Source organism: Staurois parvus, unplaced genomic scaffold (genome assembly GCF_062004578.1).
Source record: "Staurois parvus isolate SC_StPar_1 unplaced genomic scaffold, SC_StPar_1.0 ptg001042l, whole genome shotgun sequence".
In the NCBI taxonomy this organism is placed as follows: domain Eukaryota; kingdom Metazoa; phylum Chordata; class Amphibia; order Anura; family Ranidae; genus Staurois; species Staurois parvus.
The window spans coordinates 129,493-142,500 of record NW_028318838.1 but is presented as its reverse complement, the minus strand read 5'-3'; the positions used below and the strand labels follow the sequence as shown (position 1 = coordinate 142,500).

General features: G+C 43.6%; 1 protein-coding gene across 1 annotated transcript in view; it reads right to left on the bottom strand.

Moving 5' to 3' along the window:
• Positions 1–13,008, bottom strand: part of LOC149440965 (uncharacterized) — an 86,354-nt gene that overhangs the window by 20,252 nt on the left and 53,094 nt on the right. The window contains exons 10-12 of the mRNA XM_089657922.1: positions 9,055–9,108; positions 6,579–6,646; positions 960–1,012 (exon numbers count right to left, since the gene is read on the bottom strand). Coding sequence (XP_089514048.1) covers positions 960–1,012; positions 6,579–6,646; positions 9,055–9,108 — 175 coding nt within the window. The remainder of the gene's footprint in view (positions 1–959; positions 1,013–6,578; positions 6,647–9,054; positions 9,109–13,008) is intronic.

Below are 13,008 nucleotides of genomic sequence, written 5' to 3'. Positions count from 1 at the left end.
ATCCTCTGCCTGATCTCCTACTGCTGACCTCGGTTTGCCTCTGACTATCCTCTGCCTGATCTCCTGGTGCTGACCTCGGTTTGCTACTGGACCTCAGTCTGCTTGCTAACCTGGTACCGACCCCAGCCTGCCTCCTGACCACGCTGCTCTCTCACTATGTATGACCCTGGCTCACCTTGATTACATACCTGACCGTGGCAGTTACCTGCTATTAGGCTATAGGCACCCATGCTTCTTTGAGCCTTGTAGCTCTGTCAAAACATTCAGGGGTGCTTGGACCAGATCTGCAAGGGAAGCCCTCTCATCAACTCGGCCTTCAACCAAAGTACATGACACCATCAAATGTAACTGAACTTGAGTAGTTCTGCAAAGAAGAGCAGGCAAATATTGCAAAGTCTAGATGTGCAATGTTAGTAGAGACATATTCTAACAGACTAAAGGCTGGTGGTTCAACAAAATACTAACACAAGGGAGTGATCCTTTTTCCAACTCAATTATTCTGTTTTGAGATTTTTTATTATTGTTTTCTGACATTTTGGTGTTATATATTTCACTTGGATGTTATAAGTTTCTCTGAGTACATACAGCTAGGTAAAACAAAAACTGTGTCTGTCTTCATTTCAAGCTGCAGAGCAAAAAAATGTGTAGAGGGGTGATCATTTTCTATGCACTCTCCAGTGTTAATAAGTCAACCCCTATGCTCTAAGGCTCCTCCAAATATAAAGGAATCCAGGAACAGTAGGTTTTCCTGCACTAACATTATTCCTCAGGTTTTACAGAAAAAAAGAAAAAAAGTAAGAAAGAAAAAAAAATATTTGCAAATCTACCCCATGAACACAATTCACCTAGAGGAGATTGTCAACATATTACATTGAAATCCATGCAGAAAAACATACATAAAGTGTAAAGCAATACACACTCTGGTGACCCTCTTGTAGGGATAAGGTTGGGGTATTCACCTGAATATATCTCCAAAAACATCTGGAGTCACTACAGCACCAAAATCCTGGAACTAGAGACATAATGAACAAGAAATTAATTCATATATCAGAAAGATAGATCAATATGATAGATACATAGCTAGATACAGTGAATATAAAAAGTCTACACACCCCCGTTAATGTCAGGTTTCTGTGATGTAAAAAATTAGACTGTCAGGAATGGACTTGCCAATAATGGTGGGACTCACCTGCCTTGTGGGCTGCAGTACCAGGGCTGGCCAGCGGGTGCTCTCAGCAATCAGAGACTCAACCCTGCAGTCAGCCAAACACCTGAGGCTGATTCCAGGTGTATTTAAGGGATGGTCAGACCTGCAGTCTGTGCCTTGGTGTGTTTTTCCATGGGCCCCTGTATCTTGTTACCTGCATTCCTGTTCCTGCCTGACTTGTTGCTGACCTCTGCTGACTTCTCCTGTTTGATCCCTGGCTTGTGACCCAGACCATTCTCTGCCTGACCCCCTGTACCTACCTGCCCGTTAGTTGCTGTACCCGGCTCGTGACCTGACTACTCTCTGCCTGCTCCTCCTGTTCCTACCTGCCCGATTGTTATTGAACCGGCCTGCCTGACTACGCTTGCATTGTATGTATTGTTATCTGTGGGTGGTTTGGTTTGGTTCGTTTGCACTGTGTTTATGTTTTAGTATTGCACTGCGTTTTGTATTGTTAGTATTAATAAATTATATTGTTTATAATATATCTGAAGCCTGCGTTTCCCTGGGTCAGTTCACATACCTCTGGTCATACCCGGAGCCCTGACATTACACCAAGGCCAATCCTGACCAGAAGTGGCTGCACAGGGAAGCCATCTTGGCTTGTTGCTGGGAAGGATGGATCTTGATGAGGTTGTGTATTTGTCGCTGCTGGTTTTTGATGACAGAGAATATGCTTTTCAGACTCTGAGGGAGTATACCTGGGATCAACTGCTAGAATGTATACGGATCGCTCATGTTCTAGTAGATCAGGGCACAGAGTTCTCTGAGGTGCAACCTTTGATTCAGGTTTGTGTAGAGTTGGATTCATCTGGTACCCCTGAAAGCAGGAATGACTTTTTGCCACCATTTAGTGCAGACCAGGTAGAGTCCCTGGTATGGTTATTAGAGGATGATGTGGATTGCTTCTTGGAGCATTATGCTGCATGTTCACCACAGGTATTAAGGGATTGTATAAACGCAGTACAGTCTTTGACCAGACAGGCTTTGTGTAAGCTCAGCTTTGTTCAACCCATACTGCAGACATGGTCACACTTGTTGCACCCAGCCTCAGTCAGCTTGCAACGTCATTCCTCTGCTCAAGGCACTCTTCCTGCATCCCCGACAGCACCCCCAGTGACGGCCCAGTATACTCTGCTAACTACCACATACCAGTCCCCTGCTCCCACTTGCTGCACCTATCCTTTCTTTGGCCCTGTGGAGAGGTCCTCTGTGGCGGCTGCTCCCTCCTCTGTTCCATCTTCCAGCTCTTCTCTGTCCTCAGCTGCTCCATTCATTTGCAGACCTGCGTTTACTTGCAGTGCTCCGGTAGTTAAAACCAGAAAAAAGCGAAAATTCTTTCCAACCAGTACCATTCTGCCTGGTGTCCAGCCCGATGTGCCTCTGCCCGGAGTCCAGCCCGATGTGCCTCTGCCCGGAGTCCAGCCCGATGTGCCTCTGCCCGGAGTCCAGCCCGATGTGCCTCTGCCCGGAGTCCAGCCCGATGTGCCTCTGCCCGGAGTCCAGCCCGATGTGCCAGTCTTTGATATCCCGCCAGTTACCAGACCTGGGCGGTGGAACATTTTGCCCAGCTAGGACTGTTTGGAGCGTCCTGAGGCCACTCCTTGAGGGGGAGGTACTGTCAGGAATGGACTTGCCAATAATGGTGGGACTCACCTGCCATGTGGGCTGCAGTACCAGGGCTGGCCAGCGGGTGCTCTCAGCAATCAGAGACTCAACCCTGCAGTCAGCCAAACACCTGAGGCTGATTGCAGGTGTATTTAAGGGATCGCCAGACCTGCAGTCTGTGCCTTGGTGTGTTTTTCCATGGGCCCCTGTATCTTGTTACCTGCATTCCTGTTCCTGTTCCTGCCTGACTGACTTGTTGCCGACCCTGCTTGATCCTGACCTCTGCTGACTTCTCCTGTTTGATCCCTTGCACTGCATTTTGTATTGTTAGTATTAATAAATTATATTGTTTATAACATATCTGAAGCCTGCGTTTCCCTGCGTCAGTTCACATACCTCTGGTCATACCCGGAGCCCTGACAGAGACAAAGATAAATCATTTCAGAACTTTTTCCACCTTTAATGTGACCTATAAACTGTACAACTCTGTTGAACAATGACCTGAAATCTTTTAGGTGGAGAGAAGTAAAAATAAAAAACTAAAATAATGCATAAGTGTGCACACCCTTAAACTAATCCTTTGTTGATACCCCTTTTGATGTGATTCCAGCACTCAGTCTTTTTGGATATGAGTCTATCAGCACGGCACATCCTGACTTGGCTATATTTGCCCTCTGTTCCTTGCAAAAACACTCCAAATCTGTCAGATTGCGAGGGCATCTCCTGTGCACGGCCCTCTTCAGATCACCCCACAGATTTTCCATTGGATTCAGGTCTGGGCTCTGGCTGGGCCATTCTAAAACTTTACTCTCCTTCTGGTGAAGCCATTCCTTTGCTGATTTGGATGGATGCTTTGGGTCATTGTCATGCAGAAAGATGAAGTTCCTCTTCATGTTCAGCTTTCTAGCAGAAGTCTGAAGGTTTTGTGCCGATATTGACTGGTATTTGGAACTGTTCATAATTCCTTCTACCTTGACTAAGGCCCTAGTTCCAGCTGAACAAAAACAGCCCCAAAGCATGATGCTGCCACCACCATGCTTCACGGTGAGTATGGTGTGCTTTCGGTGATGTGCAGTGTTGTTTTTGAGCCAAATATATCTTTTGGAATTATGGCCAAAAAGTTCAACCTTGGTTCCATCAGACCAGAATAAATTTTCCCACATGCTTTTGGGAGACTTCAGATGTGTTTTTTGCAAAATTTAGCCGGGCTTGGATATTTTTCTTCGTAAGAAAAGGCTTCCGTCTTGCCACTCTACCCCATAGCCCAGACATATAAATAATCTGGGAGAGTGTTGTCACATGTACCACACAGCCAGTACTTGCCAGATATTCCTGCAGCTCCTTTAATATTGCTGTAGGCCTATTGGAAGCCTCCCAGACCAGTTTTCTTCTCGTCTTTCATCCATTTTGGAGGGACGTCCAGTTCTCAGTGATATCACGGTTGCACCATGTTTTCTCCACTTGATGATGACGGTCTTCACTGTGTTCCATGGTATATCTAATGCCTTGTTAATTCTTTTGTACCCTTCTCCTGACTGATACCTTTTAACAATGAGATCCCTCTGATGCTTTGGAAGCTGTCTGCGGACCATGGGTTTTGCTATAGGATGCGACTAAGAAAATGGCAGGAAATACTAACTAGAACAGCTGAACTTTATTTGGGGTTAATCAGAGGCACTTTAAATGATAGCGGGTGTGTACTGACTCCTATTTAACATGATTGTGAATGTGATTGTTTCATTCTGAGCACAGCTACATCCCAGTTATAAAAGGGTGTGCACATAATGCAACTGCATTATTTTAGTTTTTTATGTTTACTTCCCCCCTAAAAGATTTCAGTTTATTTTTCAATTGAGTTGTACAGTTTATAGGTCACATTAAAGGTGGAAAAAGTTCTGAAATGATTTATCTTTGTCTAATTTTTTTACATCACAGAAACCTGACATTTTAACAGGGGTGTGTAGACTTTTTATATCCACTGTAGACAGACAGACAAACAGACAGAGAGATACAGTTGCAATAAAAAGTATGTGAACCCCTTGGGATTACGTGGAGTTTTGCATGAATTGGGCATAAAATGTGCTCCGAACGTCAGCTAAGTCACAACAATAGAAGAACACAGTCTGCTGAACATAATACTACACAAACATTAGAGGTTGCCATGGTTTAATTGCACATAAAATGTAAACATTCACACTGCAGGGAGGAAAAAGTATGTGAACCTTTGAACTTAATAACTGGTTGACCCTCCTTTGGCAGCAATAACCTCAACCAAACGTTTCCTGTAGTTGCAGATCAGACCTGCACAACGATCTGGAGTCATTTTGGACCACTCCTCTTCACAAAACTGTTTCAGTGTAGCAATATTCTTGGGATGTCTGGTGTGAATCGCTCTCTTAAGGTCATGCCACAGCATTTCAATCGGGTTGAGGTCAGGACTCTGACTGGGCCACTCCAGAAGGCGTATTCTGTGCTGTTGCAGCCATTGTTTTGTTGAATTACTTGTATGCTTTGGGTCATTGTCCTGTTGCATCACCCATCCTCTGCGGAGCTTCAGTTGGCGGACAGATGGTCGTACGTTTTCCTGCAAAATGTCTTGATAAACTCTGGAATTCATTTTCCTATCAATGACAACAATCCGTCCAGGCCCTGAGGCAGCAAAGCAGCCCCAAACCATGCTGCTCCCTCCGCCATGTTTCACAGTGGGGATGAGGTTTTGATGTTGGTGTGCTGTGCCTTTTTTTCTCCACATATAGTGTTGTGTGTTCTTCCCAAACAACTCAATCTTGGTTTCGTCTGTCCACAGTATATTTTGCCAGTAGTGCTGTGGAACATCCAGGTGCTCTTTTGCAAACTTCAAACGTGCTGCAATCTTCTTTTTGGACAGCAATGGCTTCCTCCGTGGTGTCCTCCCATGTACTCCATTCTTGTTTAATGTTTTCCTTATTGTAGATTTGTCAACAAAAATGTTAGCATGTGCCAGAGATTTCTGTAGGTCTTTAGCTGACACTCTGGGATTCTTCTTTACCTCATGCAGCATTCTGCGCTGTGCTCTTGCAGTCATTTTTACAGGACGACCACGCCTAGGGAGAGTAGCAACAGTGCTAAACTTTCTCCATTTGTAGACAGTCTGTCTTACCATGGACACATAAACATCAAGGCTTTTGGAGATACTTTTGTAACCCTTTCCAGCTTCACGCAAGTTAACAATTCTTGATCGTAGGTCTTCTGAGAGCTCTTTTCTGCGAGGTATGGTTCACATCAGACAGTGCTTCTTGAAACCAGTAAACCCAAAACAGGTGTGTGTTTTTTAAGGGCAGGACAGCTGTCAGCAACACATCCAATATCATCACACTGATTGGAGTCAAGGTTGGCTCACTCCTGGCTCCAATTAGCTCTGATAGAAGTCATTAAACTAGGGCCTCACATACTTTTTCCTCCCTGCAGTGTGAATGTTTACATGTTATGTGCAATTAAACCATGGCAACATCTAATGTGTGTGTAGTATTATGTTCAGCAGACTGTGTTCTTCTATTGTTGTGACTTAGATGACGTTCAGAGCACATTTTATGCCCAATTCATGCAAAACTCCACTTAATCCCAAGGGGTTCACATACTTTTTCTTGCAACGATAGATAGATAGATAGATAGATAGATAGATAGATAGATAGATAGATAGATAGACTGATAGATTTATTTTTGGGATTTCAAAAGTAACACTTTGCTCTTCTATTACTAGAACAAACAGATTATTTTAGCTCACCTTTCCACACAGATGGCACTCCATATTAGGTGAGAGGATTCCAATGACTTTCATGACTGGATATTCAACTAATAATGATATTATTAATCTTATCATCTAAAATTAGGTATAAGTTTTAGCAATTATGAGTACATAGTCATTAACAAAGAAAAATAAATTATAGCAATAATAACATTTATACTTTTTTGTATAATTTATTATTATTATTATAATTTCTATCATTACTTTAGCACCTGCGTCATCCTTTTTAATTCCAATAATTTTTATTTAAATTTTTTAATAACATAACACTATGAAAACATTTGGTTTAGTAGAGAGTGGATTCATAAAGTATAACTTTGGTAAGAATTCACCCCACCATTTGGCTGGGGTTAGAATTAGAGTTGCGGCATAAACATCAGAGGTAGACTTGCAGTTAAACTGATCCGTGGTGTAGAGTAGGAAATGGTAAGGGGGTATTAAACAAGGGGAGGATAATAGGGAGGTTAGGGGAAAAGGGGAGGACTAAATTCAATGGAGTGGGGAAGGAGTACCAGTCTGAAATGGATGGGTAGTTCGATTATTTGTGAGGTATCAGGATTTTACTGAGCCGTTAGGATTTTGTAACCAGTTAGACCATAGGGAATTAAACTTGTGTTGGGTGGAGTTGTTAAGAGCCGATCTTTTTTCCATTCCGCATTGGAAGTTAAGATCTGTAATTAGAGATTTGAGGGAAGGAGCAGTGGTGGTATTCCATAATCGGGTTATATTAATTTTTGCTGCGAAAAGTATGTGGATAATGGTGGTACGAGAAGTATATGGGAACTTTTCAATCCCAATGTGTAAGAGCGCGAGTGAAGGGTTTGGGGTTATCATTAGTTTGGCTACTTCAGCGATTAATTGGAACACACTGTTCCATGCAACATCTTTTTTAGATGTTAGAACTATTTATTTTATTTCAAGCCAAAGTTATAAGTAAATAGTGTAAATAGCAGAAAATCCCATGCTGATGATATGTATGTAAGTTTTCATAAGGTAATGTTTCAATATTGAAGATACAAGTTACATATATATATATAGTTTTTCATGTTTGTTCCCATCTAAAACTAGTTTCAATCTCCTGAAGAAGTGATTTTCATCGTGAAAACATGTAGAGCTCACAAATGATGGACCTTCAGGCTCTGTTCACACTGCCGCAACATGGCATATGACTGGTGAGACCCAAAGTCACATGTCATAAGAAATCTCATGTTGGTCAATGAGAGCCGTCTTAATTACCACTAATGAAGTCGCTCCGACTTTATAAAAGGTTCCTGTACTACTTCAAGGAGACTTCTATCTGACTTGTGCCCATAGACTTTAATGGAAGCCACCTCCAAGTCGGATCCTCATCTATATTGATGTTATTTGGATCTGGCATTACCGTAAGATTACCCAGACATTCCCTGAAAGTTGCTTCAGAGTCGCTTCAAAGTAGTACTCAAGTCGCCTGGCAAAAATCGCACTGTAAGCTGCGCGACTTTCAGGTCATAGTAGTGTGAATAAAGACTCAAGGTGCAGACTGGGTGAAGGAAGTCCATGATAAATTCCCCCTATTTGGGGTTGTACCTCCTTATGCAATTGTATCACCCGCTGGACCTGATTGGTTGTCATTTCTTAAGCATTTTAGGATATAATTTTAAGCATTTTTATCTTTTTGTATAAATAAAATGTTTTATATTATAACTGTTGTCAATGGTGCCTAAAAAGTCCATGAGATCCTACTATTGGATAGGGAGTAGTACTATTTGATTAGTTTATAGTGAGCTACTAAAGTTCTGTAGGTCATTTTTGGTATAAGGCAGAATGTACAGCATCCTCCCCGCCCCCGCCCCCCCCATCTCCATAGAATGCTATGCTACTAGCACAAAAGCTCCCCTTACAACGGCTTCTTGTCTCTGTGTATAGCTGATGGGGATCCCACATCTTTTGGACACAACCTCATGTAACATCATTGTCCTAAGTAGTATGTGCATATCATTATTCATTAGTCAAAAATATTGTTTTTTTCTCAAAATTGACGTTTTTTTTTTTTGTATAGCGCAAAAAATGAAAACCACACAGGCAATCAAATACCACCGAAAGAAAGCTCAGTTTGTGGGGAAAAAAAGGAGGAAATTTCAATTGGGTGCAGCATTGCATGACCACACAATTTTCAGTTAAAGTAACGCAGAGCCATGACGCAAAAAATACCCACCAGGGTATTATCCCCTCCCACAGGACCCTTCAAAAGGTAAACAAATGCTCAGCTCCTGACCTTCTCTTTACATTCCTGATTAAACTCCTCACTGGGACATTACCTCCAATATGACCCTCTATAAAGGTGGAATATTCTCTGCTCTTGACCTTTTCGCTGCTTTTCTAATCACATACACCTCTGGGATACCACACCCTCCAATATGACCATCCATATGGTAGAAATGACTCTGCTCCTAATGTTCTAGTTTCTTGGACTTACCAAGTGGTGACAATGATAAAACCTTGATCTTTTCTACAGGTATTGAAGCTGCATCTATGGTAAGAGAAAATAATTAATAATTACAACATGAAAGTATATACAGTATAATGTCCCATGTACAATAATGGCGTGAGATAAAAAGCAATACTAGAATGGGCTTTATGGAAAAATAGATCTAAAACAAATCCAGATTCTCTTGTTACGCATGATCCCTAGAAAAGGTTTTAAAAATAAGAGGAATGACTCAACCTGTTTATTTATTATAAGTAGATCTATGATCATGTATGATGGGAGGTGTTATAAAAACATTACACTGGTGGTAGGAATCCTGAGATATCCAGATTCCATCATGTAGTAAATGGACCAACATACAGTGCCTTGAAAAAGTCTTCCTCCCCCTTGATATGTCCCCCATGTTGTCATCTTACAATGTATTTATTAGGATTGGATGTGATAGACCGACACGCCCCATAAGACGCACTTTTTTCCCCCAAAAAAAGGGGGGGAAATGTCAGTGCGTCTTATGGAGCGAATATAGAGTGGCCGGTCCGGTATTTCCACCGCCGCCGTGCAGAATACCGGACCGGCCGCTCAGCTCTGCAGCGGGACCTTATGGAGAGGACTGCTGACCTTTGGGGAGGTGGGGAGCGGGTACCTGAATTGGACAGGTACCCGCTCTTACTTCTTTGATCTTACCTGTTCCTCTATCCAGCGGCGCGCTGTCTTCCCGGCTTCTGTAATGGCGCTCGGCATGACAGCCGGGTGCCAAGTGCACATGCGCAAGAAGCGGTGCTTTTTGTGAATGGTAAGGCGGTACCTGGGACACATGACAGATCCCAGAAGCCGCCGGACCAATCACAAAGCGCAAGTGCTTCTCGCTCATGCGCACTGGGCACCCGGCTGTCATGCCGAGCACCATTACAGAAGCCGGGAAGACAGTGCGCGGCTGGATCGAGGAAAAGGTAAGATCAAACAAAAACTCCGCGGAAGTAAGAGCGGGTACCTGTCAAATTCAGGTACCCGCTCCCCACCTCCCCAAAGGTCAGCAGTCATCTGTACTGTCCGCAGTCTCTGGTCATCCCTGTGCTGTTCGCAGTCTCTGGTCATCCCTGTGCTGTCCGCAGTCTCTGGTCATCCCTGTGCTGTCCGCAGTCTCTGGTCATCCCTGTGCTGTCCGCAGTCTCTGGTCATCCCTGTGCTGTCCGCAGTCTCTGGTCATCCCTGTGCTGTCCGCAGTCTCTGGTCATCCCTGTACTATGTCTGCAGTCCATTCAGAATTTTTTTTTCCTGTTTTCTGCCTCTAAAACCTAGGTGCGTCTTATGGTCAGGTGCGTCTTATGGAGCGAAAAATACGGTAATTGTAAAGTGGAATGAAAATGAAAAATGGTTTTCAAAGTTTGTGACCAATAAATCTGTGAAAAGTGTGGCGGCATTTGTATTCAGCCCCCCGGAGTCAATACTTTGTAGGACCCCCTTTGGCTGCAATTCCAGCTGCAAGTCTTTTTGGGGATGTCTCTTTGCACATCTAGAGAGGGACATTTCTGCCCATTCTTCTTTGCAGAATTGTTCAAGGTCTGTCAGATTGGATGAGTGAACAGAAATGTTCAAGTCTTGCCACAGATTCACCATTGGATTTGGGTCTGGACTGTGACTGGGCCATTCTAACACATGAAGATGCTTTGATCTAAACCATTCCATTGTAGGTCTGGCTGGATATTTCGGGTCGTCCTGCTGGAAGGGGAACCTACGCCCCGGTCTCAGGTCTTTTGCAGACTCTAACAAGTTTCCTTCTAAGATTGCCCTGTATTTGGCTCCATCCATCTTCCCATCAATTCTGACAAGCTTCCCTGTCCCTGCCGAAGAAAAGCCACCCCACCACATGATGCTGCCACCACTATGTTTCACGGTGGGGATGGTGTGTTCAGGGGGATGTGTAGTGTTAGTTTTCTGCTACGCACGGCATTTTGCTTTTAGCCCAAAAAGTTCAATATTGGTCTCATCTGAACAGAGCCCCTTCTTCCACATGTTTGCTGTGTCCCCCACATGGCTTTTTGCAAACAGCAAACAGGACTTCTTATGGCTTTCTTCCAGCAATGACTTTCTTCTTGTCACTCTTCCATAAAGGCCAGATTTGTGGAGTGCACGACTAATAGTTGTCCTGAGGACAGATTCTCCCACCTGAGCTGTGGATCTCTGCAGATCCTCCAGAGTTCCCATGGGCCTCTTGGCTGATTCTCTGATGAATGCTGTCCTTGCCTGGCCTGTCACTTTAGGTGGACGGCCATGTCTTGGTAGCTTTGCAGTTGTGCCGTACTCTTTCCATTATCAGATCATGGATTGAACAGTGCTCCGTGAGATGGTCAAAGCTTGGGAGATTTTTTTTAATAACATAACCCTGGTTTAAACTTCCCCACAACTTTATCCCTGACCTGTCTGGTATCTGGTATGTTTCTTGGCCATCATGATGCTGTTTGTTCACTAATGTTCTCTAACAAACCTCTGAGGGATTCACAGAATAGCTGCATTTATACTGAGATCACATGACACACAGGGGGACTCTATAAGGTGACTTCTGAAGACAATTGGTTCCACTAGATTTTAGTTAGGGGTATCAGAGTAAAGAGGGCTGGATACAAATGCACGCCACACTTTTCAGATATTTATTTGTAAAAAAATTTGAAAACCCATTATCAATTTCCTTCCACTTCACAATTATGCACCAATTTGTCTATTACATAAAATCCTAATAAAATACATTTATGTGTAGCAGGAGATATTAATCCTGTCTCATGGCTGTGATCTGCTGACTGGCCTCTCCTGTGTAACCTGACACTTGCCCTGACACAGACAAAGCAGTGAGGGATTTCAGCCCCCCCTTTCTCCTCTCAGACTGTAAGAGAGAGAGAGCCAATTATGAGAGCCATTAAAGGAGCCAATGTCAAGGACTCTTTCAAGCAGGAAGTGCAGCTGCAAAGCATTGTGGACGATGGAGTTTTGAACAGAAACGGCCTTATAGGCTAATATGGAGATAGAATTAAAAAAGAACCACGAAAGCCATCATGCTTAGGGAGAGCAGAGTGAAGGGGCCATCTTGGGTTTTCTCCTGAGGGAGAGGGAGATTGCATGTGGCAGGAGAGAGATTGGACCTGGCAAAGAAGTGCTGATGGGCAGTGCACTGCATGCTTGGTGATCTGCATCAGACAAAGGAACATCCAAACTGAGAGAAGTGGTCTACAGTACAGTGCCTACACTGACAGTGTGAAGTGCTCATCGTGAGGTGACCAGAGGAACCTGTCATTTTCAGGACGATCGTTTGGGCCTTTGTCACAGGATCTGGTGAGAGGGATTTCTCCCACTGTCATATGACAGGAACATTGCACACATACAGAGACATCATACCTTGCTCATATTCACCAGGCACTGGGTTGTGTAGATGGCCCTGCTGAACAGACACCGTGTTCACTTTGCTATACAAATACTGCCACAGGATTACAATTACACTTTAAGTGTTTAAGGAGTTTAAGTGCACCAACGAAAGTGGCTAGCTGAAGATTCCAACATTCATCCAGTTACAAAGAGACTGAAGTTACTGGTGCCATACGAGCACGCGCATGCGTAGTCAGGCCTCTATATTGCATGGTGTGTGAGGGAATAGCTTTACCTTGAAAGTAGCTATTAAGCATCAGTTGGGTACAGTGTTTTCCTATTGGGGTCATGGTGTCGGGGTTTAGAAGGAAGAAGTCTGACACAACAGAGAGTCATTCTTCTACTCTCCTCCTGCTTGGACATCATGGGGCCAAATTTATGAAGAGGAGTTAAATCCACTTTGAGGTTGCCATTTAAGTGTTTGCCTCTGCTCTTGGGGTTATTCATGGTTGGAATCCCCTGAAAGCAGCCCGAGTGTAAAAGTGAGTTATATTGCTTTCCATCACAGTATTTGTTGTTCTCTTGATT